The 23761-nt window shown below is 62.5% G+C and overlaps 1 protein-coding gene across 2 annotated transcripts; it reads right to left on the reverse strand.

Moving 5' to 3' along the window:
- Positions 1-979: 979 nt before the first annotated feature.
- Positions 980-20896, reverse strand: LAMC3 (laminin subunit gamma 3). 2 transcript variants are annotated; one of them, XM_074608807.1, is made up of 28 exons: positions 20479-20896; positions 16569-16873; positions 16247-16377; positions 15212-15378; positions 14643-14831; positions 14352-14469; positions 14173-14271; positions 13678-13814; positions 12076-12192; positions 11587-11785; positions 11253-11365; positions 10770-10988; positions 8726-8914; positions 8397-8642; positions 7902-8055; positions 7642-7784; positions 7383-7561; positions 7154-7292; positions 6509-6714; positions 6134-6210; positions 5874-6008; positions 5417-5561; positions 5134-5292; positions 4691-4793; positions 4385-4584; positions 3977-4123; positions 3673-3772; positions 980-3029 (listed from the first exon to the last, which is right to left on the reverse strand). In XM_074608807.1, exons 1-28 carry the CDS (start codon positions 20894-20896, stop codon positions 2785-2787), a joined length of 4779 nt encoding a protein of 1592 aa, XP_074464908.1. In that variant the 3' UTR covers positions 980-2784. The 2 variants fall into 2 exon arrangements, with proteins under 2 accessions (XP_074464908.1, XP_074464907.1); XM_074608806.1 differs by having other exon boundaries at positions 5134-5295.
- Between the last annotated feature and the right edge of the window lie 2865 nt (positions 20897-23761).

A 23761-nucleotide genomic window follows, 5' to 3' on the forward strand; every position in this document is an offset into this window, starting at 1 on the left:
AGACCAAGGTGGGGAAGCAGCGGGGCGGCCCCGCTTCCAGCCGCCGAGTCCCCCACGCTCCCCGCGACGGGAGGGACGGGAAGGGACAGTCTCCCCCTAGCGCGCAGCGGCTGCGGGGCACCGGCGGGAGCCGCTCTGCAGCCAGCTCGGGCAGGGGCACCCCCCCGGCACCGCCGCCCCGGGGGTCCCCGCTCGAGTCCCCGGCCCTGGTTGCGGTGGCGGGTTTGCAGGGTGCTATTTGGGAGCAACTCCGTGGTGTGACAAAAGCACAGCCGCTTGCAAGTCGTTATGGCTGGAAGAGGCCTTTAAGATCATCAAGTCCAACCGTTAACCCGGCACCGCCAGGTTACTACTACCCCGTGTCCCTCAGCACCACGTCTACCCGTCTTTTAAATCCCTCCAGGGATGGTGACTCAACCACTTCCCTGGGCAGCCTGTTCCAGTGCTTGACAGTCATTTCAGTGAAGTTTTTTTCCTAATACCCAATCTAAACCTCCCCTGGCACAACATGGGGCTATCTTCTCTTCTCCCATTGCCCGTTACTTGGGAGAAGAGACTAATCCCCACCTCGCTACAACCTCCCTTCAGGTAGCTGTGGGGAGCGATAAGGTCTCCCCTCCGCCTCCTTTTCTCCAAACTAAATCGGTGCTGGGTGAGCCCTGGAGCATGAGCAGCAGGACAAAGCATCTACCGCGGGATGGACAGGACCAAGCTGATGCGTGTCCTGGCCAGGATCTAATGCAGGCGGTTGCACTCAGCGCCCTCGCTCCCCCTACAATCTCAGCGAAACACTGTTTTTTAAAGAGCTGTCCTAAAAGTGGATTTTGGTGGGAAGCGTCAGGCAGTTCCCCACACCACCGCAGAGCCGGCTGCGTTTCAACCCCAGGTGCAGCTCCTCCTGCTCTTTGAGAAAGCAGCAAGTGCCGGTACAGCGTGTGCCCCTCCTGCTGCCATGCACTCAGGCGGATGGGCAGCTATGTATTATATTAAGAATTTTTAATGGATACAGCTCTAGGCAGGTGTCACCAGCTAAAAAAGCAGAGTTCCAGGGAGAGCAGGAGGGAGGATGAACCACATCTTCAGCAGCAGGCACAAGGCAGAGGCTTGACATTTCTGTAACAGCAGCAAATTTGTGTGTTGATTGGAGACGTATAATTGTCTTCCCAGGGAGATGGTGAGTGGCCATGGCTCCCTGCCTCCCGGCCAAGCCGAATCACACTGTGCTCTTGCTGCTACATGGTTTTGGTTTTGCTATTGCTGAGCTGTCCTTGGGCAGCAAGACATTACACTCCTGCAGCACTGCAGCTCTGGCACCCCACTCCTTGGGCAGCTTTTGTGCAGAACTGGGAGGGAGATGGGTTTGTTCACGGTAGAAAAGTCCTGCGTCACTTCCAGACTGCTGGACCCACTGGAGATCACACTGGGGTGATCCAAAGTCTACAGTTTTACATACAGTATTACAAAAAAGACTTTAGCAAATCTGATTTCCAGCACTGCAAGCAGAAGAGCATAGGTAAAACAGGTTAAAAAGTGAAGTGGGCTCCAGCCTGGGGACTCGTTTCTGGTCTTATGGGAGTGACCTCAACTGCTACCTGGTGTCTCGGCACAGCCAGCACAGGGCGGGCTGAACAAGGACCTGGCTCAGCCGCCTGTGTGGCCTCACGGACCAGCCCGCATGGGAGCAGGGGGTGACCGCACATGCCTTTCCTTTAAAGGCGATCCAGCTGCCGACCTCTGCCACCCCGAGGGAGTGACACTGGCAGGAGCTGGCTGTGTCCAGCTGCTCCCGTCCAGCCCACGCTGCCTGCACAGCCTGGTGCCACCGGCCAGCTCCTCTCCAGTGGGGACATGTGCGGGTGCCAATGTGGGGCTGCGGGTGATGAGAGCCCCAGTGCCAGCTCTCCCACCTCCCTGCCCAGTTCATTGCCATGCCACCCAGCCCCTGGGACTGCCAGCAATTGGGCTGGTTTGTAGCCAGACCTGGTGACATCCAGCAAGCCAAGCAGGGATGGGACAGGACGCAAAGGCCAGAGCTATGGGCAGCGGCAACCTTGCACTACCCTGGAGCAGGGGAAGAGCAGGAGCAGAGCTGCTCCTACCCTGCAGCAGGCAAAGGATGCTTGCTCTGCCTGCCAGGAGCTGGTGAAGAGTCCAGCTTTGCTTCTGCTTGGCCCCAGTTTAAGCCCTCCCTGCTGCGAGCTCCCTGCTCCTGGGAAGCAAGCAAGCTGCGTGCCCTCCGGTGAGCAGCTCTCTGCCTGGCTTCACCGGGGTTCATCTCTGCTCTTCTGTGACCACAGCATGTGAGCATGGCACTGCAGGGTGCTGTGCAGCACGACCAGCTTCCAGCATGCGTGAAACAGCCTCTCTCATCTCCTGGGGCAGGAGGCACCACGGGGTGTTACAGCTTTGGTACGTTACATACTTGATAAGCTGTCCCTCCCTGGTGGGATGGAAGGACACATCTAGCATGGAGGAGATCTGTGACAGTTCTTCGTTCACTCCATGGAGCCTGTCGTGGCTCCGTTTCCTGATCAGCGGTCCCTGCTAGCTGGTTTTCCCCCTGCCCCGAGGACGGAGCTGGTGGCTGAAGTCATGCCACAGGGTGCTCAGGATGCTGAGCCCAAACTGGTGCAGATAAGGACCTGGGGTGTGATATTGTATGGTGGGCGGTGTGAAGAGCAGTGGGAGGGATCGATGCCAGTGAATGCAGGGTGTCCTTTGCTCTGCTGTTCCCTGTGCAGGGGGGCATGGAGGTGATGGGGCAGTGGCGGGGACCTGTCACTGTCACTTTGAGCAGCCCTCAGGGAGGCTCCGCAAAATGTCCTCCAGATTCTTCTTATCGGCCCGGATCTCAGCCAAGTCGCTGTCAAACGCCTGGATCTTCTCCTGCTGCCATGCCGCCTCTTGCTGCAGCAGGCTGAGCTGGCCGGCCAGGGTGCCCGGCGTGGCCAGGCGCAGCCAGAGCTGCTCCAGCTGCAGCTGCCCGGCGCTCAGCACCGCTTCCGCCTGCACGGACTGCTCCAGGTCACCTGGGCAAGAGGGAGAGGACATGGATGAGAGGCAGAGTGCCAGGCAGGAGATGTTCTGGACATGCTCCAGGGGCTCAGACCCTCGGCACAAGGCAAACTCTAGGGAGTGGGTGCAGTGGGGCATGGAGGCATTGCAGCTTCCCGGCGATCACAGATAAGCAAATAGGACTGTGGCTCCAGGCAGGGCCTGGGCACATCTCTCTTACAGATGGGTGATGATTTCTACCCCTTTGCAAAACTTCTCAGATGCGAGAGTTCTGTAGCCCTCAGAAATGCACCCAGATGGTCAAAGCAAGAGGAACTGGAGCAAAACCAACCAGCAACCATGAGCAAACCCAGCCCAGCACATCCCTTGGCTCCAAAGGGCCTGAGCCCTTGGTCCAGCCATGCTCCTCCTGGAGATGCCAAGGGAGAACAGTGTCCCCACACCAGGCATAAGCACACGCGTTCAGCAAGCCCTAATTCATTCTGCACGAGGGCTTTCCTCGAGACATGAGCCCTCAAGAAGCTTTGCCAAGACCCTGAGAGATCTCAGGCAAAGGGCACCCAGCTCAGCCCAGATGGCCAGTGAGCAGGAGAGCCTCAGGCCCCAACAGCCTGGCCCTTCCCTGGGACCCGCACCCCACTCCCGCCCGGGTCTCACCTAGGCTGCTCAGCAGGTTGTTCAGGGTCTCAATGTCCGAGATGAGCGAGCCCTGGGCTTCCTGGAGACTTTTTGCCATCTCACTCACTTCTGTCCCCACCTTCCAACACAGACAGACACCCACATCAGGGACACCGTTGACCCTTGGGCTGGACGGGAGAGGGAGGGGGATCCCAGAAACATCCCCAGGGCATTCCCCATACAGTAAAGCCCAAAAGCTGGGATGGTCCCTATGCTTTGGGCTGTGGGCAAAGCCCCTTCCAGGCTCTGGAGGACAAAACCTGCCCAAGGGGACCTGACTCACCTGGTGTGCTTCCTCCAGGTGCCCCCTGAGCTTCTCAGCCACGTGCTCCTGCCGGGAGAGCTCCCGCTGAGTCTCATTGGCACGTGTGGCGAGCTGGCTGGCACGCTTCTGGGCCTGCTTGCTCTCCTGCAGCACAGCCTGTGCCCTCTGCAAAGGGATGGAGATGGGGACAGTCACCTGAGGACATGCGGGGGGACAGCGGGGCGGGGGCTGGAGCCCTGGTTGGATGCATCCCCCTAGTCTGCAGGCAGGCAGGGGTGGGCTGTGCTGGAGGGGCAGCAGAAGCTGGTTTGGGAGCTCTGCAGCCCTGCGTGCAACAGCCTGGGCTCTGCCTGTGACGGCTGCCAGCCTGGTTGTGCCCCACAGCCCAGCGTGGGCTCCCCGGACCCCATGTCCCTCTGCTCAGACCTTGGCGCTTTCCCGAGAGACTTGCTCAGCCTCTCCAGCTGTCCTCCGGGCTGCGGTGGAGATGGACAAGGAGTTTCCCAGCGTCTTCTCTGCCTGTTTAATCCTTCTCTGGGCCTCCACCATCACCCTGTCCTGCACAAGTGTCATCCTCCTGCTCAGGGCAGCCTGGCCCTTCCGGTGTCCCAGCACCTTCGTCATGCCTGCGGGGACAACCCGGCTGTCACCGAGCCATCCCTTTCTCCCCTTGGCACCCAGAGCCAGCGTGGTGAGATCCAAGCTGTGGCCAGGGATGCTGGTGCCTTTTACCTTCCAAGCTGGCCAGGAGGGACTCCGCATCGGAGAGCATGGTTTTCCCATGTGAGACAGCTGAGGTGGCCATGCCATGGGCAGAGCGAGCCCGGTCCTGCAGCTGGGGAGAAGGGAGCAGGAGTGAGGGTGGGGAGGGGGCGAAGAGCTGCACCCGGCTGGGAAAGGTGGGACCCAGCCCGCTCCCGTTGGGCGGGCAAGCTCCTTGGGAGATCCGGGAGCCCGAGGGGAGACGGGTCCCAAAACATCCACTCCCGATCCCCTGGCTGCAGGCATGGTCCCTCCGGTCACTGGAGCAGCGGGGATGGGACTCACCCACCGCCCTGTGCCCTGGGTGGGAGGCAGGAGAGGGATGCACCCAGCATGCCCACAGCTCCGGCTGCAACGGGGGGTCCCCATCACTTATTTTGCAGTGACACCCCACGCAAGTGAGCAGCAATTACCTGCTCGAAGCCACGAGTCTTCTGCAGCTCCAGGTGCAATCCGGCTGCCAGAGCGCGGGACATCTCTACAGCCCGCTGAGCCGATGGGTCCTGCACCTCTGCTGCCTGCTCCAGCGCTGCCAGGTCCTGTGCCAGGGCTCCCACCCGTGCTGGCAGTGCCTGCTGCGGGGTCAGGGATGCCAAAGGCTCCATGAGAGCATCTCCCGGCCCAGGAGGCAGCGCTGCCCAAGGGGCAAAGCAGGGGTAGGGTGCAAGCAGGAGCCTTAGCTGTGACGCTGCTCACCTGCCCCAGTGCAGCCACCGGCAGAAGTTTCTCGTCCATGTCTGCGTTTGCCTGCTGCACGGCTGCGAAAGCTCTCCTGGCCTCCGCTGCCACCTCCACCATGCCAGCACCCAGCTCCTCCCGCGCCCGCTGGATTTCCTCGTACCTATGTGGACAGAATGCTGTGGTCACCCAGGGCCCTCTGGTCCCTCGAAGGATGGAGATGGCAGCTTGGGAGCTGGCCTCAGACACGGATGTAGGGGGAAAAGATGGAGGAAAGGGCCTGAAACATCCCCAGCATGGAGCACCCTGGCTTGCCGCTTTACAACACTGTGGTGCAATGAGTTTGATGGGACTCAGTCATGTCCCTGTTGGGCAGGTGCCAAACCACCGTGATCAAGTCCTGTAACAGGGACCTGGCCAGAGACAAGGGGTTGCTGTTCCCTCCTATCCCCCTCCCTTGCTGCCATCACCTCACCCGGCCTCCAGCTCACGCTGCGCCTCCTGCGTCGCATTCCCCTCCAGCAGGCTCTGCAGGAGCTGGGAGCTGGCGTTGGAGGCACGCAGGGCTCTCCCGACCACCGCCTCCACCTGCGCCACAGCATCCTCGTGGCTGCAGGGACAAGGGCACCGAGAGAGATGATATTAGGATTGGCCTCCTGGGACAGGAGCGGCTGTCCTGCGCGCCCCCAGTGGGCAGGCAGCCTGTGCATGCCGGGATCACACTTGCAAGCGTACCTCTCGGCCAGTGCCCGTGCCTCCAGCGCCCAGTGGCTCCAGTTCGTGGGCTGCTGAGGGATTTCCTGGGGAATATCCTTGAAATGCAAACGGCAGCAATGAGATCCCAGCGGGGACCAAGGACCCCTGGGCCCCACCAGCCCAGCACCAACAAGAACCTCCCAAAGGACTGGAGGACCTTTGCAAACAGGAGCGAGCGAGGGAAGTGGCTCCTCTTGACTCAGCTGCAAGGGGGGCTACACCCACATGGACCCCAGGCTTTCCCACTCACCCGCAGTGCTGGTCACATCCCACCCCACCAGTCCTGCACATCCCACTGCCCCCCAGGATGGCCACCAGCCTCCCCAGGAGCCTGGGGCCAGCAGGAGCCCTCACCGTAGTAGCCAGGGTGTCGGCAGCACGCAGGACCTCCCGCTGCGCCGACTGCAGCGTGGCCCCGATCTCCGACAGCAGGATGCAGGTCTTGGGGAGTCCATGGCCAGAGCAGCCAGTGGCCCGGCTGGCATTGCTGAGCCGGCCTTGCGAGGCGCCCAGCGCCCCTGCCAGCCGCCCAACCTGTGCCAAGAGGGCAGCCCGGGCACCTGCGGACAGCACAAGCAGCTGCTTGTTGCCCACAGAGGTGCTCAGGGCTCCCCACTTGCCTGTGGGGCTGCCCCATGGCCGAGCACCCCCCGCTTCTGCCTGCTAATGAAAGGGGAAGAGAGTCCCTCCTGGGTGCTCAGGAGGGACGAGGGATGCAGCACCCAAAAGGCACCCCGTGTGCCGTTGCTCAGCCCCCAGTAACGCCCATCACCGGCTGCTCCAAAACCTCCCGGTAAATGCATCCCTGCGGTGCTCTGTCCTATACCGATACACATGGTCCCCCGGTGGTCCCCTCTTGGTCACCCCATCACCCACGCTGAGCCCATGGCACCTCCTTGCACCTACCCAGCATGTCACAGCACCCTAAGGGAGCCGAGGGTTCCCCAAGGGGTGATGTGGGGCTCCCCCCGCAGTGGAGGGAAGGGTTGTCCCCTGTACCTTGCAGGAGGTGAGGGCCGGGCAGCCCGTCTCCCCGGGGCGCATCTCCCAGCATGGGGGACTGGCCCGGGCGGGCGTCGCAGCCTGGGTTTTGCAGCCATTCCTCCATCTCCTGCAGCCTGGCCTTCAGCCGCTCGGCCTGTGGGTGAGATACGGGGGGGACAGGGGGTCGGTGAGGCAGCAGGGGGGCCCAGGTGCTGTGCCCACCTGGGCAGGGCACGGGCTGTACCTCGTCCTTCACCAGCCCGTAGCAGGCAGGGCACTGCTGGCAGCGGGAGCTCGGCGGGTCGGGGAAGAAGTTGGCCTGGCACCGGTCACACTTGTAGCCCACGAAGCCAGGGCGGCAGAGGCAGGTGCTGTTCTCGTGGCACTGCGGGGTGACGGAGCCCAGCGGGGAGCAGTTGCAGGCTGCAACGGTGGCAGAAAGGTGTCACGCCACGGCTGCCAGCCCCGATTGTGGGACCTAGGTGCAGTCCCCATCCCATTACCTCGACAGCCCCGGGCTGAGAAGCCGAAGAAGCCATGGTGGCATCGGTCGCACTGCTTCCCCGTGACGCCCAGCTGGCAGGAGCACTGCCCCGTCAGCTCGTGGCACCTGCTCTCCCGTGACCCCGTCGGGTGGCACTCGCAGCTGGCATCGAGAGGTGGAGGAGGGTGATGAGCAAGCAACGTATGCAGAGAGCAGAGACCAGAGCTGGGGACAGAGCCACCGCTGTCCCCCCGCAGCCCCACGCTGTGCCCCACATACCTCTTGCACCCCACGGCAGGCTGCAGGCCGTAGTAGCCGGGCTGGCAGCGCCCGCAGGCTCTGCCCATCACATGCGGGAGGCAGCGGCACTGGCCCGTGCTGGGATCACAGCCCTCCTGCCCCGGCGCTGAGCCATCGGGGTTGCAATCACAAGCTGTGGGAGACAAAATACCACTTGCATCCCAACACGGGGCTGGCAGATGGGACTGTGGGAATGGGGCACTGCAGCTGAGACCCCATAACGTGGAGGGCTGTGTCCCCCCATCAAACAGGGCCCCGAGAGGCTGAGCCCCTGCAGATCAGGGTATCTCCAGGGAAGGACGGCAGTGGAGAGAGGGAGCAAACTCTGTTCCTGAGCATTTCAGGCTACTCTGGGTCATCCATCTGATGGATCCATCTAAACACACTGAGCATCCCCCTTCCACCCTCTGCCAGGAGGATCTGGGCTGCAGTGGATCCCAGGGGAGCAGCGCCAGCCCCTGGGGCCATACGTACGTGCACACTTCCCAGTGGGGTCGGGAGCCAGCGCATCCCCGTAGAAGCCCGGCCGACACCTCTCGCAGTGCTCGCCCGTCGTGTTGTACAGGCAGCGCAGACACTGGCCGGACACGGGGTCGCAGTTCCCCACGGCATTGAGATCCACGTTCCCATGACACTGGCAGGGGACACAGGGATGCACGGGACCCCTCTGCCCCAGGGGGTCCCCGAAAAACCCGTCATCGCAGAGCTCACAGCGTTTTCCTGGGGAAGGCGAAAAGGTGGGGAGGGGTCCGCCTGTGCCGGCAATGCCCGTGGCCACCATACCTGCCCACCCCCAGCCTCACCTCTCTGCCCCGGGGGGCAGTGGGTGCAGACCACCTCCCCACTGCCGGGCACCTCGGTGCAGGGTGAGCGTCCGGGGCAGGGGCACGGCTTGCAGTCATCGGAGTGCCCTACGAAGGGGTTGCCATAAAACCCGGGGCTGCAGCGCTCACAGGAGGGACCTTCCGTATTGTGCAAGCACCGGCATTGCCCTGCGAGGAGGAAAACGGAGCTGAAGGTCTGCAAAAACCCAGCCCCAAACAAGAGCGGGGATGGCGGGAGGGATGGAGAGCTAAGTGCCGAGCGTGGCACAGCGTGGATGCTGAGAGGGATGTGCAATTCCAGCCAATGGATCGCGCTGGGATTGCACATCACCAACCAGGACTTGTAACATTTTCCCTCCCTGTCCCTTCCTTGCTCGAGGGAGGTTTTGGAGAGGATGCCGGGGCTCCAGCGCCAGCCCCACAGTCCCCCGCGGCGTGGGGACGAGGAGGTGCTGGCGCACACAGCAGCACCGTCACCGTGCACGGAGTCTGTCGGCGCCTGCGATAATCGACAACACATTTCTGAGCGACAAGGCACATCGTTTCCAGCCTGTCATGGAAAACACAAGCAGCTGACCGGCACCCAGCGGGGAGCGAGCGTCTCCTTGCGAGCCGAGCCGGTGAGTCACGGCCTTCCGAAATCAGCAGGGAGGAGGAGGAGGAGGAGGAGGAAGGATGCTCAAGCACCCCCTCCACCTCCAGGCAGATGCTCTGCTTGACTGGAGACAGAGAAGGAGCCAGGGGGAGGATTTTTCCCCGTGATTTGTGGGGTCAGGTCATACCAGACGGGTTGCGCAGGAGGGAATGGATATTTTTCCGTTTTCCCCACATCTAGGCGGAGCCGGATGATGGAAAAGACAGGAAGGAGGGGAAAAATAAACGAAAGGAAGCATGCGGGCTGGCTCGGGCTGGCAGCACCAGGGCTGGGACATCAAAAGCCTGGCCCCGTCCCTGGGGATGGTGCGGTCGGCGGCGCCAGCCCCAGCTCTGGGAGACGAGGGGCGAGTTTGCAGAGTTTCCGCCGGCAGAATGGGGGCACTTGCTGGCACAAACACCTCTTCCAGCCCGTTCCATCCCAGCCCTACGCTATTGTCGCTCCTCGCTGACGGGAACCGCCCAGCGAGGAGCCCCAGGGGCTCTGTCCGGGTACCAAAAGCATCCTCTTATTTCCAAGCGCTTACCACCGATCGGAGCTGCTGCATTCTGCAGGGGTGGACGGGGAGCACGGCAGCGTCTCACAAGCCCCTCATGGCTGGGATGTGCCTTTCGCCGGGGCTGGCAGCAGCGAGGCTGGTGCTGGAGTCACGCAGCCACCTCGAGCTCCAGGGCAGCGGTTTGCAATCCTGTCCCCCTTCCCTCACCAAAGCCATCCAGACACTTTGCCTGGCAGGAGACGGGAGAGCCAACACCCCGCCAACCACCCCACACACAGCCACGCTGCCCCGAGGACTTTGCTTTTGATTTTTCCTCCCTTCAAAGCCACAGTCCCTGCTACAGTCACGCACCTCTGAGCTGAGACCGGAGGCAGAGCAGGGCTTGGGCTGGCAGCACAAGAGCTGGCTCCTCTGGTGCCTTCCCGCACGCCTGGCACTGCTGTATTTTCCTTCTTTTTTTACTTGTTCCTCTGCCCAGGTTCACCCCCAGTTTGCAGGTGCTCCGCTCCTTGGGTAGCGATGCTGCCTGCAAGACCCATCCTGGCAAAACCCTCTGCCCCTCTCCTGCCCTCGCCCCTGCCTCCCCACTCCTCTGAGGACCAGCACCTTTCCTGTCTCCTCCTTTCTGGTCACAAAGCACCATGAAAGGTGCCCCTTTTGTTATAAATTACCACTGGTTTTGAACTTCATTAATTATCTCTGTGGTTATGAACCCAGTCCCTATAACCAGCCAAGCGATTCAATGTGCAGGTTTTGGGTACCGCAACCTCACAGATGGTTTCCAGCATCCCTCACAGACAAGCCAAGTCCTGGATTTGTCACCCATGCACACAGTGGTGGGGTGAGTCGGGTGGCCAGGGGGTGCGCACCTGTGAGGGGGTGGCAGTCCCCGTGCTGGTTGCAGGAGCAGGGCACGCAGCTGACGAAGGGGCTGCCGAAGGGGATTTCCCGCTTGAAGCCGGGTGCGCAGGACTGGCAGAACCGCCCGGCGTAGCCCGGGGGACACGTGCACTCCTCCACCCAGCCTGCCCGCGCCCCCGGCCCGGGGCGAGCAGACGTGAGCTGGACCTCGCTCAGGGACAGCCTGCCTGCGAGAGCGGAGCGCGGCGTGAGCATGGGATGGCACGGCCCCCGGCCCCCCTCTCTCCATCCTGCCTGGAAATGCTCCAGACAGGGATAGGAGACCCCAAAATACCTCCTGGCGAGTCCAGGGGCGTTCACAGAGAGGAGCCAGCCCCTGCCCCAACGCACCCCCTGCAACGCCTCTCGTCCCCAAGAGCCTGATGCTGCCCCGATGTCCCCAGCCCCATCCCAGCTTGGTCCCCATGGGGACGTTGCATGGAGCCACCCACCTTGCACGGGGCCACGGCTCACGCGGAGGTGGAGGGCGGTCAGGTTGGAGAGCAGGCGCTGGAAGCTGAAGGCCGACAGCAAAGGCTCCGCACCCTCCTCTGCCTCGTGCAGCCTGTTGGAGGAGGAGCGTGGGAGGAAGGACAGGGCCAGCTGACAGCCACCCACCGCAGGACAGCCCAGCTCAAGACCCGGGCACAGTGATGGGGGCACAATTAAATCCCTGAAGGGGGCAAGGAGTGGGGCTGAACCCCACAGCACAGGGCAGCCCAGGCAAGATCAGACACGCTGTGTCCCAAACCCAGCTGAGGTTCCCCAAAGCACCACGACAGGTACCTGAAGGTGACAGCCTGCTTTCCGTGCTGGGGCTGGCTCTCACTGCTGGACATGGTGATCTCCATCCCCTCGCCCTCCAGCACCAGCTGGACCCGGAGCAGGGACACCCCAGTCTCCATCCCTGTCCCATTCCCTTCCGCTCCCAGCAGCAGGGTCAGGAGCTGCCCGTAACTGAGACGCTGGTTCTGCAGAAACTTCCCTGTGAGAGGAGAGAGGAGCAAAGTCTGTAGGACGTGGATGTACCCCGGCACGGTCCTGTTCCCACCAGCATCACCAAGAGCCATGGTCACCCTCCTAGAGCAGGGCCAGCTCCAACCTGCCCTCCCAGGGTCCCAGCCCACCACCCTGATCCCCCCCACTGCCTCAAGTTATCAAAACCAGGATGGAGCACAGCGATTCATGCACCAGCTTGGAGGTGGGATGTCCCATGAGAGCACCAGGGGGTCCTCGTGGCAGAGCAGGACCCCAGGGACCCGGCACACATGATACCTGGTGCAAGAAAATCCACCGGTTCCTCTCCATCCCACTCGGTGACAATGTCCCCGTCAATCCAGCGCAGAGACAGGTCCGCGGTGCCCGGAGCCGCAGCAGCCCAGCCCTCCAGCCCTGCGTGAGGGCACACAGCGGTGGTGCACGGGCAACGGGAGCAGCAACCAGCCCAGCATCAGCGGGGTGCTGCTTTTGGGGGCTCTGTCCCTCCTCCCAAGACTCTCCAGGGTCTTGTAAGGGGCTGATGCTTTGTAACACCCTCCTTCACTCAGGCTCTGCGCTCTCACATGCTAGAAAGTAGCCCTAGCTGCCCCCCCATCTGTTTATTTTCTTAGATTTGGAGGAAATTATTATCTTTAAACTTTTGCCCCCCTGCCTGTGCTGCGGTTCCAACGTTACTGTGGGCTGGAGGGGCAGGAAACCCAGGGAGAGACGGGGCGTAATTGCATTAAGTTGGTTTCCTTCGGAAATCAGTTAAACTCCCCCCCCACTCCCCAGGGTTAGTTATTTCTTCCAGCCCTGGGTGCCCGCAGGACAAACACTTGGAAATCCCTCCCCAGCTCTCAAGTGGGCTGCGCTCGATTATCAAATCATCCCGAATTTGGACCCTTCCACCCAGCACAGGAAACTTCCAGCTGATCCAGCTCAGCTGTGGATTGGGGAGCGCTTTGGGGAGCGGGGCTTCAGGAGGTGGGGGCTGCCCCCTGCCCCGCGCTGCCCGGCCATGCTGAGCCTCGTACGACCCAGCCCTGGCTCTGCCAAACCTGTCCCCAAGGGAGCAGCCCCAGACCGGCTGCACGAAGGGTGGAAAAAAGACTCTGTTTAGAGCCTGGCTGCGTTTCAAGGCCGTGGAAGACATTACGGCAGCACAGCAATTGGCAGCGTGGATTAAAGGCAGCCAGGACAAACCCGCGCCTGGCGTGTTCGCCTCCATCTGCTCGCTGTCGGGCTACAGGCGAGGCAGAGCGCCGGCTGCCTGCCATGGGTGCCCGTACCCTGCCGGGGCACAGGCGGGGGTCCCGGCGAGCCGGGGGCCGCGGTGTGCCCGCAGCCGGGGCTGCACACGTCGGGCTGTGCGGCAGATGGCAGGGTTTCCCCGAACATCCCGCACACATCCAGCCCTGCCACGCACAGCCCTGGCTGCAGCCGGGCAAGAGCACCCCGTCCCGCTCCCCCGGCCCCCCTCCGCCCTGCCCCGTCCCAGCCGAGGTGGGGGAGAGGAGGGAATAAGGGGGAAAGTTCCCAGCAGGCTCCATCCTTTTGGGTTTTTATCTTTCTGAGATGATTTTTAGCGCTCCTGCTGTCCCTGGTGTGGCGGAATGGTTGCGCCCGGCCCCGCCGCCCCCCCCCAAGCCATGCACAGCCCCAGGAGCAGGTTGGCATGGAGGGATGCCACAGGGAGAGCCCATCCCCACGGAGCTGGGGGCAAAAGCAGAGGTTTAACAGCAAAATAGGGGTGAGCCAGAGAAATCACCCTCCAGTCTCCACCAGTCAGCCCCAGGGAAGGATGCTCAGCCCCAGCCTTCCCAAACTGCCAGAGTTTTTTGGCTGGAGTTGGTGTAGCTGTGCCCTCCATTTCACCCGGGGCTGGGGGGTTGGTACCTTGGCTGAAGTCGGAGCGGACGTGGGTCACCTCGTAGCCGTCTGCTGCCGTGCAGGCGGTGGAGTGGCCGTAGCAGAAGCAGCTGGTGCAGCCGACAGGGTTGTGGGGCTGCAGGTTAAACCAGCCCGGCTGGCACCTGGGCATGGGGAGGAAACAGGAGCAGGTGGCAAGGGGTAGGCAGAGCTACAAGGGACCACAGCAGTGACCCGAAGGGGACACTGGTGGCAGCTCCGAGCGAGCCCAGTCCCAGCAGTCCAGAGGGATGCCTGTCCCAGTCCCCCTGACCTCACCAGCCTACCATGGCCTCTGCAGGGAGCAACCCTGCAGGACTCCCACTGCAGAGCCCTGCGAGGGGTTGTGTCTAGGGGCTGGGGAGCAGCAATGCCCTGTGGCAGTAAAGACGCCTGCCCTGCACTGACCATCGAGCCCCGGCACTGATCCCATCCTGGAAAGGGCCCACGGTCCCATCCCCATCCCATGGCCGCGGTGCTTACCTGTTGCACAGGTGCCCCTCCACCTTCTCCTTGCAGGCGCAATGCCCCGTGTTGGGGTCACAGATGCCCACGCTGCCCGCGGGGTCGCAGGCGCAGGGTCTGGTTGGGGCGAGACAAAGGCATGACGTGAATCCCGGTTCCATCCTGCTGCTCCTGCCTGGGGCCGGGCTCCTCCTCACCTGCAACCACCTTCGCTGAGGCTGTGGTAGCCGTCCTTGCAGCGCTCACACTTCCAGCCCGTCACGTTGGCTTTGCAGAGGCAGGTCCCCGAGCTGTCACACTGGGGCTGCAGGGAGCCTGCGGGGACCCCAGCCAGCCCTGAGACCCTGCCCCAGGCGGGGAGAGACACAGCGGGGGAGATGGGGAGACCCCAGGCAAGGGAGGGCCGACGAAAACCATCCCTCCCAGCCAAGCCCTGGCTTGGGCGGGGGTTTGGGAGCCGGAGCCCGGCTCGGCGCAGCCCCACGCACCTGCGGGGTGGCAGTGGCAGGGCTGGCAGGCTGCCTGCTCCTCCCAGCGATAGTGGTTCTGCCGGCAGCGCTCGCAGTGGGGACCGTCCGTGTTGTCGCGGCAGTTGCGGCAGTGGCCCCCGTGCCCGCTGCGGCGGTACAGCTCCCGGTCGTAGAAGCACTCCTCCGAGCGGCCGCTGCAGTTGCAAGCTGTTGGGGAGGCAGGAGGGGTGGTCGGCAGCTTTGGGGCACGGGGCTTATCTCCCCACAACCTCCTGGGGGGGCTGGATGAGCCAGAGGGGCTTTCGGCAATGCCTCTGCCGTTGGAAACAGAGGTGGGTGCAGCACGGAGCAGATGGCTGCACCCATGGGATAAGGAAGTGTCAGGGAATCCTCAGGGTGATGCTGTGAAGGGGGCCCTGGGGTGGAAATCCTCCCTCCCTGCCCAGAGCAGCTTCACAAAGTGGAGCAGGCGCTTTCTCTCCGTGCAGGAAGGGCAGGAGCTGCCGGAGGAGCCAATGCAGCCCCAGCGCAGCCCGTCGGGGCCGGCTGCACACCGGGACCGCGGGGCCAGCCCGGGTGATACTCACGGAGACACTCGTTGGCGGCCTCGGCGGTGCCGCGAGCCCAGGGCCGGTCCTGGTAGAAGGGCTGGCAGCGCTCGCAGTCGGCGCCGGCTGTGTGGTGCTGGCACACGCACACCAGCCGCCCGGCATCGTCCGGCGCACACTCGCTGGCATGGCCATTGCATTTGCACCTGCAGAGAGACCCCCGTGTGGGGATGAGCCGCTCTGAGCACCGGTGTGGGCAGCAGCCGGCTGCCGGGCTGGCTCGCCTGGGGTGGCCATGGGGCGAGGAGCAGGGTAGAAAGCAGCAGCTCGGGCTGTGCCGGCCTTGAGGACGCCCACCATGTCCCCAGGGCGCTCCTGTCCCGGCAGCTGGAGGTCACACGTTGAGGGTGGCCCACAGGAGATGCTAACCAGCTCCAGCTGCTGGGCCCAGGGGGGAGACGGCAGCGACAGGGGCTGCCGGCCAGCTGGGAGCAGCCCCGGCCCCGCTGTCCGGAGGAAAGCCGCCCCCACCGGGATGGAGAGATTTCCCACTCCCCCCAGCTGGGGAAGGGCACATGCAGCACAGCCCACAGCCAGCACCAACTGGGTGACACCAATATCTCTGTCCCACATCAGCTTCCCCCTCCCACAGGCAGCCACTCTGGCTCTTCTTGCCAACTCCACGCTCCACCAGCCTCCGTGGCTTCGGGGCACCTCTCCACTGGCACGCCGGGACACCTCTTTCGCTGTGCCCGGGGACCAAGCAGTGCCACAGGAGCAGCAGCCCCATTAAAAGCCACAGGGCTGGGAGGGGGCAAAGCAAATACAGCTGGTGGCTAATGGAGAGGGCTTGCGGGGGAAAAGACCTCCTTCCTGCACAACTGGCAGGGCTCCAGGTTTCATCACCCATCTCTGCACCGCCAGCTCCAGTTTACACACAGAGGAGGCCACACCTGAGCAGTTTGCCCCAAAACCACAATTCAAACAAGACGGAGGAGGGGAGCGGCTGCCCCAGCCCCACAGCCCCGGGAAGGTCCCCCCTGCTGCCCGCACCCCGGCGTGGCTGCCCCTCACCTGCCGCCCACAGAGAAGTCGGAGATGGCGTAGTAGTACGACTGCAGCACCTTGGGGTCCTTGAAGATGTCGTCTCCAAAGGTGTTGAGCCGGTTCAAGGAGATGAGCAGGTCGGTGACCGTCACCCACTCCTGCAGGGCACACGGGGAAGGCGCCTTGGCGAGGGGTCCGGGCCACCAGCTCCCCGCCCCAACCAGAACGCATCCTGCCCTTTCCCTATGGGGGTGCAGGGCATCACCAGCGCTTTTACCCTGGGTGGCTGCATTAGTGCACCCGGTCCCGGGGGGACCACGCACCCGCCCCACTCCCACCCCAGCAGCACCTGCAGCGCAGGGCTCCCGTCAAAATTGTAGGCGCTGGGCCGTCCCTCGAGGGTGGAGAAGGCGACGTTGCCCCCGCTCAGCGGGGAGATGTCACTGAATTCGTCAGTGCAGAAGGCCACCTGCTCGTCCTCCCCCGGCCGCAGGTAGTGCCGCTGCCGCTTCCCGTAGGTTTTCTCGCAGGACGCGCTGTAGTACTGGAAGGGCACCCAGGGCCCCTCGGCGCGGCTGCGCTTGTAGATGGCAAAACTCTCGGGCCGGCTGGTGTGGAACTTCAGCCGCACGTAGGTGATCTCGTAGGCTTTGCCTGGGGACAGACCCGCCACGCTGTCACCCTCTCCTGGCCGCCACCACAGGGCTGAAATTATCCCGGTGCCCTGTCCTGTGTGGCCGTCGGCATCCCCATGGTGCACTGACTCGCTCTCCCCGCCACAGCTAAAAACAGAGTGGTTTTGTGCGAAGCAGGAATCCTCGTCCAGCTGCCCTTAACCAGCTCCTCCTCGCTGCAGCCCAAACCCCATCCAGCCCCAAATCTGGCCCCACAGCAGCCGCCCACCCACGGCACGGGTGCTCCGGGAGGGTGGCACAGGCAAGGAGCTGCCGCAAAGCCAGGCTCTACCCACCAGCCCATGGCACGGAGCAGCATCCCCGGGGCAGCGGTGTCATGGGCATGGGGAGGTGGAAAGGGTCAAGGCCGGTCCCTTCCCGGGGAGCCACGTGCCAGGACCCGGCATCGCTGCCAACTTTGCCGGGATGAAGACAAAGAGAGGCCACCAATCCCCGGGGCAGATGGCGCAGCTCTGAAAGCGCTTGAAAGAATTAGCAAAAAGAGGGAAAGAAAACACCAAAGTGAACATCAAAACCGCTTAATTGCCAGAGATGAAGGACCAGCTCAAAGACTGGATTGCTCCATAACAACACCGCTCCTGACAGCGCAAAACAATTAGCTGCAAGGGTTTGGCTTTATTTGAAAAGATAATGAGTTGGGAATGTTAGAGGGGTTATTCCGGGACTAGGAAAACAAGCCTTTAATTGGGCCCATATGAATACTGTCGCATATGTGCTGCAACTTTGCTGCGGGGGAGCCGAGGCAGCCCGGCTACCGGCACTGGGAAAAGCAGCTGCCTCCCATCAGGGATACAGGGAGCGCCCGGAGCAGGGGGACGGACCCACTCGCAGCCCACCCGGAGGTGACGAGGGCCAGGAAGGGGCTGCAACCGGGCTGTCCCACCGCCACCATGCTCCCCCCAAATTCACCTCCCTCCGGGACCCCTCCGGGCTGGTGAGTGGGGGTGTCCCTGCCCTGCACCCCACGGCGGAGGGGGAACGCCCGGCGGGCGCCAGTTCCCAGACAGCATGGTCCCGGTGGGATGTCTACCAAAACAGCGAGGTCGGGGCCGTCACCTCCCAGAGCAGTTTCCTCTGGGAGAGGAAGGGAGCTCGGCACTGTGTCAATAAACAGCCCCTGCCCCAAGCGGCCCCATGCCGGGGGGGGTGTGCTGGGCTGGGGGAGCCCCATCGTGGTGCTTCCAGCTGGGGTGGAGGAGACTCACTGCCCCGGGGAATCATCCCAAGGGAACGCGTGCTTTTCCCCAAACGGGCCTTTTAATAAGCCAAATTCTGCTCAGGGAAAAAAAAAATAATCCAGAAAATAACCCGGGCTGGCTGTCTCCCTTTTCCCGCTCGGCAAGGTGTGACATGTGCCAAAGCCGGGTGTGCCATGGGATGGGGACACCAGGGGGGTGCGCAGGTGTCTGAGGGTGACAGTACCAGGGTGACCCCTGGATGCTCTCCCAGCTGTGCTGTCCCCTGGACAACGTGTTCACCCGCCTCCCACAGAGCCCAGACTGCAGCTCGTACCTCACCAGGGCTCCAGGCGAAGGAGTTTGGAGAGGAGCGAGGAGCATGTGGGACGGTCACGTCACCTACGTGTCCCCAGCCACCTCCAGCTCCCCCGAACCTTAGCTCCAGGAGCCTGCCACAGGCTCGCATCCCACAGGAAAACCAGCGTCGGAGTCACAGATGCAGACACTGCCTGATCTCGACACTCTGACATGAGCCGATGGCACTCGGAGAGCTGCCGGCGGAGCCCTGGTGCCTGGTGCCTTTGCAAGCCCACGGATATTTTGGGTTCCTCCCTGACGTCTGACTGGGTAAATGCAACAGCCACAGGCACTCGGGATTATCGATCTGCTCCGAGTCTGATGCACTGTAACGGCATGGCTGAAACCTCGCAGAGGAGATTTAAAGGAGGATAATCTAATTAACGCCAATCAACACCATGCAGGTAAACACAGGTCTTGTCCAACCCATTCGATATCTTATTTAATAAGCTCCCCAGGTGACAACACTGGAGAACCTACAAGACATCTGACTCAGGACGGAGGAGGACGAGCAGGCTGTCAGGGACGTGCTACATGGGTTAAGAACCCAGTTACTTGGTGGAGCTCATGAACGAGGACTCAAGGACTCATCCTGGGCCACGTCCTGGGGACCTGCAGGGTCCAGTTGGGCTTTTCCTCCATAACCCAAGAGAAAGCATTAAGGTAGCAATAAAAAGGTCTGCAGATGGGACAAGAACAGGGCCCGGCGGCTACGCAAAAGGTCAGACAGCAGTGTGCTGGGCACCAAAATGGCACTTTTTAGCATGGCAAGATATATGAGCCATGCAGGAACAAGGGTACGTTTGCAGAGGGATGCTCCAGCTCAGGAAGGGTCCCAGGGACCTGTGGTGGAGGCGAGCTTGGCGCAATGTCACGGAGGTTGCATTCGGGTTGCCTGCACTCCACGTCAAACACAAACTGATTTGTGGCAAAACGACAGCCTGTGTTAGATGGGTGAGGGGCCGCAGGTCCCCTCCCGCAGGGCCGGCAGGAGCAGCGAGCAGGGATGGCAGGCTCCTCCGGCATCGCTTCTCATGCCCGGCGGGGAGCCCAGCCCCGGCCCGGGGACGAGGACCAGATGTCCGCCCGCTCGCAGGGGGCTGGGAAAGCAGTGACCTCCATCCCCCCGGGCAGCTCTGCGTCCCTGCCAGGGCAGGCACAGACTCTCCGCCGTCACCCCGACGCCAGCCTCCGGGTCCCACCAGCACGGCTCCCTGCCACACCAGCGCCCAGCTGTCCCCAACCAGCTCCAACCGCAGCCCCTCCGCTAACCCCCCTTCGGCATGCAGATGGCGGGAGACGTCAGAGAATGAAGATTTTACAGCGCTGGTCAATAGCCAGGATAGTTTAGATGGCAGGAAAGTGTTAAAAATCCTTTTTAAAATGCCGGGCATGCCCCATGGGTTTAAATACTCTCCAAGCGGGTGCCTTGCACAATATTGAAAACGTAGAAGGTTGGATCCCAGCTGGGGAGGCCTCCTGGGGCTGCACGGTGTGTGCAGAGCTCTGCCCCCCCGCACCACCACCCCCCGAGACGTACCGGGCACCCCCAGCAGTGCACAGGGGCAAAATGGCACGGGCTTGGCACCCACGGTGCTCACCCCAGTGGCAAGGCTTTCACGGGGGGAGGTGGTCTGTGCCTCCCCCTGCCTCCCTCCTGCTCCAAAAACTTGCATAATCAGTAAAAAGCAGCCCCGGGGGAGCAGGAGAGCAGGCCCCCCAGGCACGGCTGGCTGGGAAGCGGCACAGGCGGGTGCAGACACCAGCATCCTCACCCTGCAAGGGACCGGGTGCAGCTGATGGACGGGGCAGACCCTCCCCAGGTCTGTCCAGTGATCTGCCCTTTGCAGAGGGCATCCCCCTCCTCCCACCCCCTAAAAGCCCTGGGGAGGGCTTTTAAAGTCCTGTCTTTAAACCAAAAGCAGCACCAAGAGCTGCGGGGTGCAGATGCATCCACCCCCCCCGCCACGCACCCGGGTCTCGATGCACTCGCTGCCCGTTTCCCTGCCGGCACCGCGGGGGCACTTACCCAGGTGGAGGGTGATGTTGACGGAGTTGGGGTACTGGATGCCGAAGGCCATGGACTGGCTCTGCCACCAAGTGCTCTCCTCCTGGCTGTGGAAGTCGGTGAGGAAGGAGGCGTTGTGGTGGAGCCGGGGGTCGGTGGCGTCGCAGCGGTGGCACAGGGCACTGGCGTGGCGGGCGCCCATCTGCAGGCAGTAGTCCTCGGGGGGGGAACCGCACGTGTTGGTGGCCTCGGCGGCCCGGCCGAAGGCAGCGTTCTCAAAGACAGGCATGCAGCGGCGAGGCTGGCCCCGGGGGTCCCAGCAGGCGGGTGAGCCCCCCGTCCCCAGCCCCAGCCCCAGCAGGGCCAGCAGGCAGAGCCCGGGAGGCCGTGCCATGCCGGGGCTCGCCTGGCCGGACTCTGAGCCTCCTCCGGATGGCATGGCGGGAGCAGGCGGGACGGGATGGAATGGGATGGGACGGGTCCCCCTACCCGGCACCTCCTCTCGCTCCGAGGTCCATCTTGTGGAAGCTGCTGGGAATGTCGAAAGCTTCGTGTGTGAGCCCGGGCTGCGGGGTTTGGGCTTCCTCGGGCCGCCCTGGTCCCCAGGCACCTGGTCGGGCAGGACGGGACCCCCGCAGTGGGGTGCACGCCGGTCCCGTTGCTTCGGGAATTGGGAAAGGGAGGTTGCACCTTTGGCAGCACAGATGGAGCTGAGCTCCTCCATTTCTCAGCCCCAGGGACGAGCTCGTGATGATTCATGCCCCACATGTGGGTTTTTCTGCTTAAATCAATGGGGGTCACCAATTTTCTCACAGCCCCAAAATCAAGACGGGGTGGAGGAAAGGCAGACCCAGCACCACCCCAGCACCCTCTTCTCCCCCCCACCGCTCCCCCACTCACACCAGCTGGGCCGTGGGTCTGTGACACCCCCCCGGTGCCTCCACAGCAGCACCCAGGGCTGGGGGTCCCATCCCTGACTACTGCCACGGCGCAGCCGAGTCCCCTGGACCAGGGTGAGAGCAGATCCCTGTGGAGGCATCTCCATGGGGTAGCAAAACCAGACAGTCACCAGACCTCATTAGCAGCTTCTCAGGTAATGCTAATTGCAGTCTGTGCCAGAGGGGATCCCTCTCGGGACTGTGGCACCCTCCGGATTTAACCCATGGGGACAGGAGGGGGACAGCAAGCAGGGAGACAGGCAGGCCAGCAGACCCTGACACCCCCCAGCCCTGCTCTGCAGAGGGGAGTCTGCAAAAATGGGGTGCACGAGGGACCACCGCCTCTGCCCCCCACACTGCTCAGCCGAGCTGCCCGCAGGAGCCCTGGAAACTTAGTCCTCATTTATAATTTAAGCTCCCTTCCCCCCCTTACCTTCTACTCTTATTTATTTTATTCTCCTTCTCCGTGCACACTGCAGGGAGAAAGCACCAGAGGGGAGCTGTGAATCAGAGCCTTCGGCAGGGGCTCCCGCAGCAGCACCGTTTCAAAGCCCCATTACCATATATTGACCTGGGCTCTGACAGCCGGAGCCAGCTCCGCTGGGAAGGGCGAATTTCCCAGCACGGAGGAGATGTGCATCAGCTGCCTGGGAGCGGGCGGCCAGTGGCAAACCCACTGTCAACCTCCGGGGAGAAAGAGAAGGGTTTTCAGCTCAATAATTGCTTTGCACATCTCCGCCACCAGTTTTAAGGGGATTTGCATCCTGCAGGGATGAGATTTTCCAGGTGGTTTGCTTTCCCTTGCTACTGAGGCTGCAAGCTCTGGGCAGGAGAGGGTCTCTTGTGTCATGGGTTTGTCACCTCCTCCTCGGGGTGTTACACACACCCAGGAGACGATTTCCCTGCCCGGCCCGGCCCCTCTTGCAGAGGGGTCCGCGTTAGGGAGTGATGAGACCACGCAGCCAAGGCTCGGTGGCTGCTCGTGGGATACACAGTGCATTCAGGCAAAGCTGACGAGTATCCCAAACCCTCCTCCAGCACAGCCTACCCAGCATGGGGGGATATCCCACGGGGCCAGAGCTTGGCGGGAATTGGTGGTGACACCACTGTGCCCAGCAGTGGGGATGCTGGAGCTGGTGTGGGAGCAGCAGGTCCCCAGATTGATTCAGCTGCATCCCGGGCTGGCCGAGCCCCTCGCCAGGCTCCTGCTGGGTACAAGCCCTTGCTTGCCTAAGGAGATGTCCTAAGCTTGCTGAGCATGGGATGGGTGCTCTGGGCAGGATCTGGCCCCAGCTCATGGTCTGGTACAGCTCTAGGAGCGACCACTGCTGGTGACTCAGACTGAAGGCCAGCTGGAAAAGGTCAGCTCCTCTCCCATGCACAGAGCACAGAACAGCAGTTCCCCCAGTCAGGAATCCTTGGATCATCTCTGAGGGCAAACTGGGGAGGTGGGAGACCCCATCTCTGCAAATACCTTCCCCAGTTCTGGTGACTGGCAACCACCCTGCTGTGGCTTGCAGGAGGAGGAAGATCAGCCAAGGGTCTTGGTCCGACCCTTTTCCCTGCGAGTGTCCACCAAGGGCGAGGAAAAGAAACCATCACATCTAACAAGAGAAGGGCAGGGGTAGCCCCTTTTCTCCAAGAACAAGACGCTGCGATGCCTACCAGGTCTGGAGGGTGGCTTTTTACAGAGAAACCGTCACACACAGATGCGTCACCTTGCCATGGGTGAGCTTCACCACTGGGCGGGATGAAGAGCTAAAGCTGCCTACAGGAAACCTCTTATCTTCCAGGGACATGGACAAGCTTGAACAAGGGTGCCCATAAGAGCGATCAGAGCTGGGATTTGCCCCTAGCACCACTGGTGGAGGCAGGGCCCAACCTCAGCTGAAGTCTTCTGTACCTGGAGAGATTTCACCCACTACCCTAGAACTTTGGTGTGAGCGTGGTGACCAAGGCTGTGATGGCACCCTAACCTGCCGTCACAGCCCAGGAGCCCTCTCCTGCCCTGGCACGGACCTGGCACCCCGCAAGGGTTAAGAGCCATGGAGGCGGTGAGGAGAAAACGTTCTTCTGATTTGCTTAATGAACGTTAATTAAGGAGACAGAAGATAGCAGATTCCTTCAGGGTAGAGATGAAAGGCCCGTTAATTAAATCTGGAGAGAGAGCGCAGGGCCGACTGATCCTCCTTCTGATCAGACCTGACAAGGCAGGGACGGGGCGGGAGCGAGGTGAGCGAGAGCCCACAGCCCCCACCTCCCACAGCCCAGCTCAGGCCTGGGACCATGGCCAAGTTTCAACATGGTGCTTGGGCCTGGGAATGGGTGCCACCACCCGCTTACCTGCCTCTGCTACTTGTGGGGGG

The sequence above is a fragment of the Larus michahellis genome, chromosome 15 (assembly GCF_964199755.1).
Source record: "Larus michahellis chromosome 15, bLarMic1.1, whole genome shotgun sequence".
In the NCBI taxonomy this organism is placed as follows: domain Eukaryota; kingdom Metazoa; phylum Chordata; class Aves; order Charadriiformes; family Laridae; genus Larus; species Larus michahellis.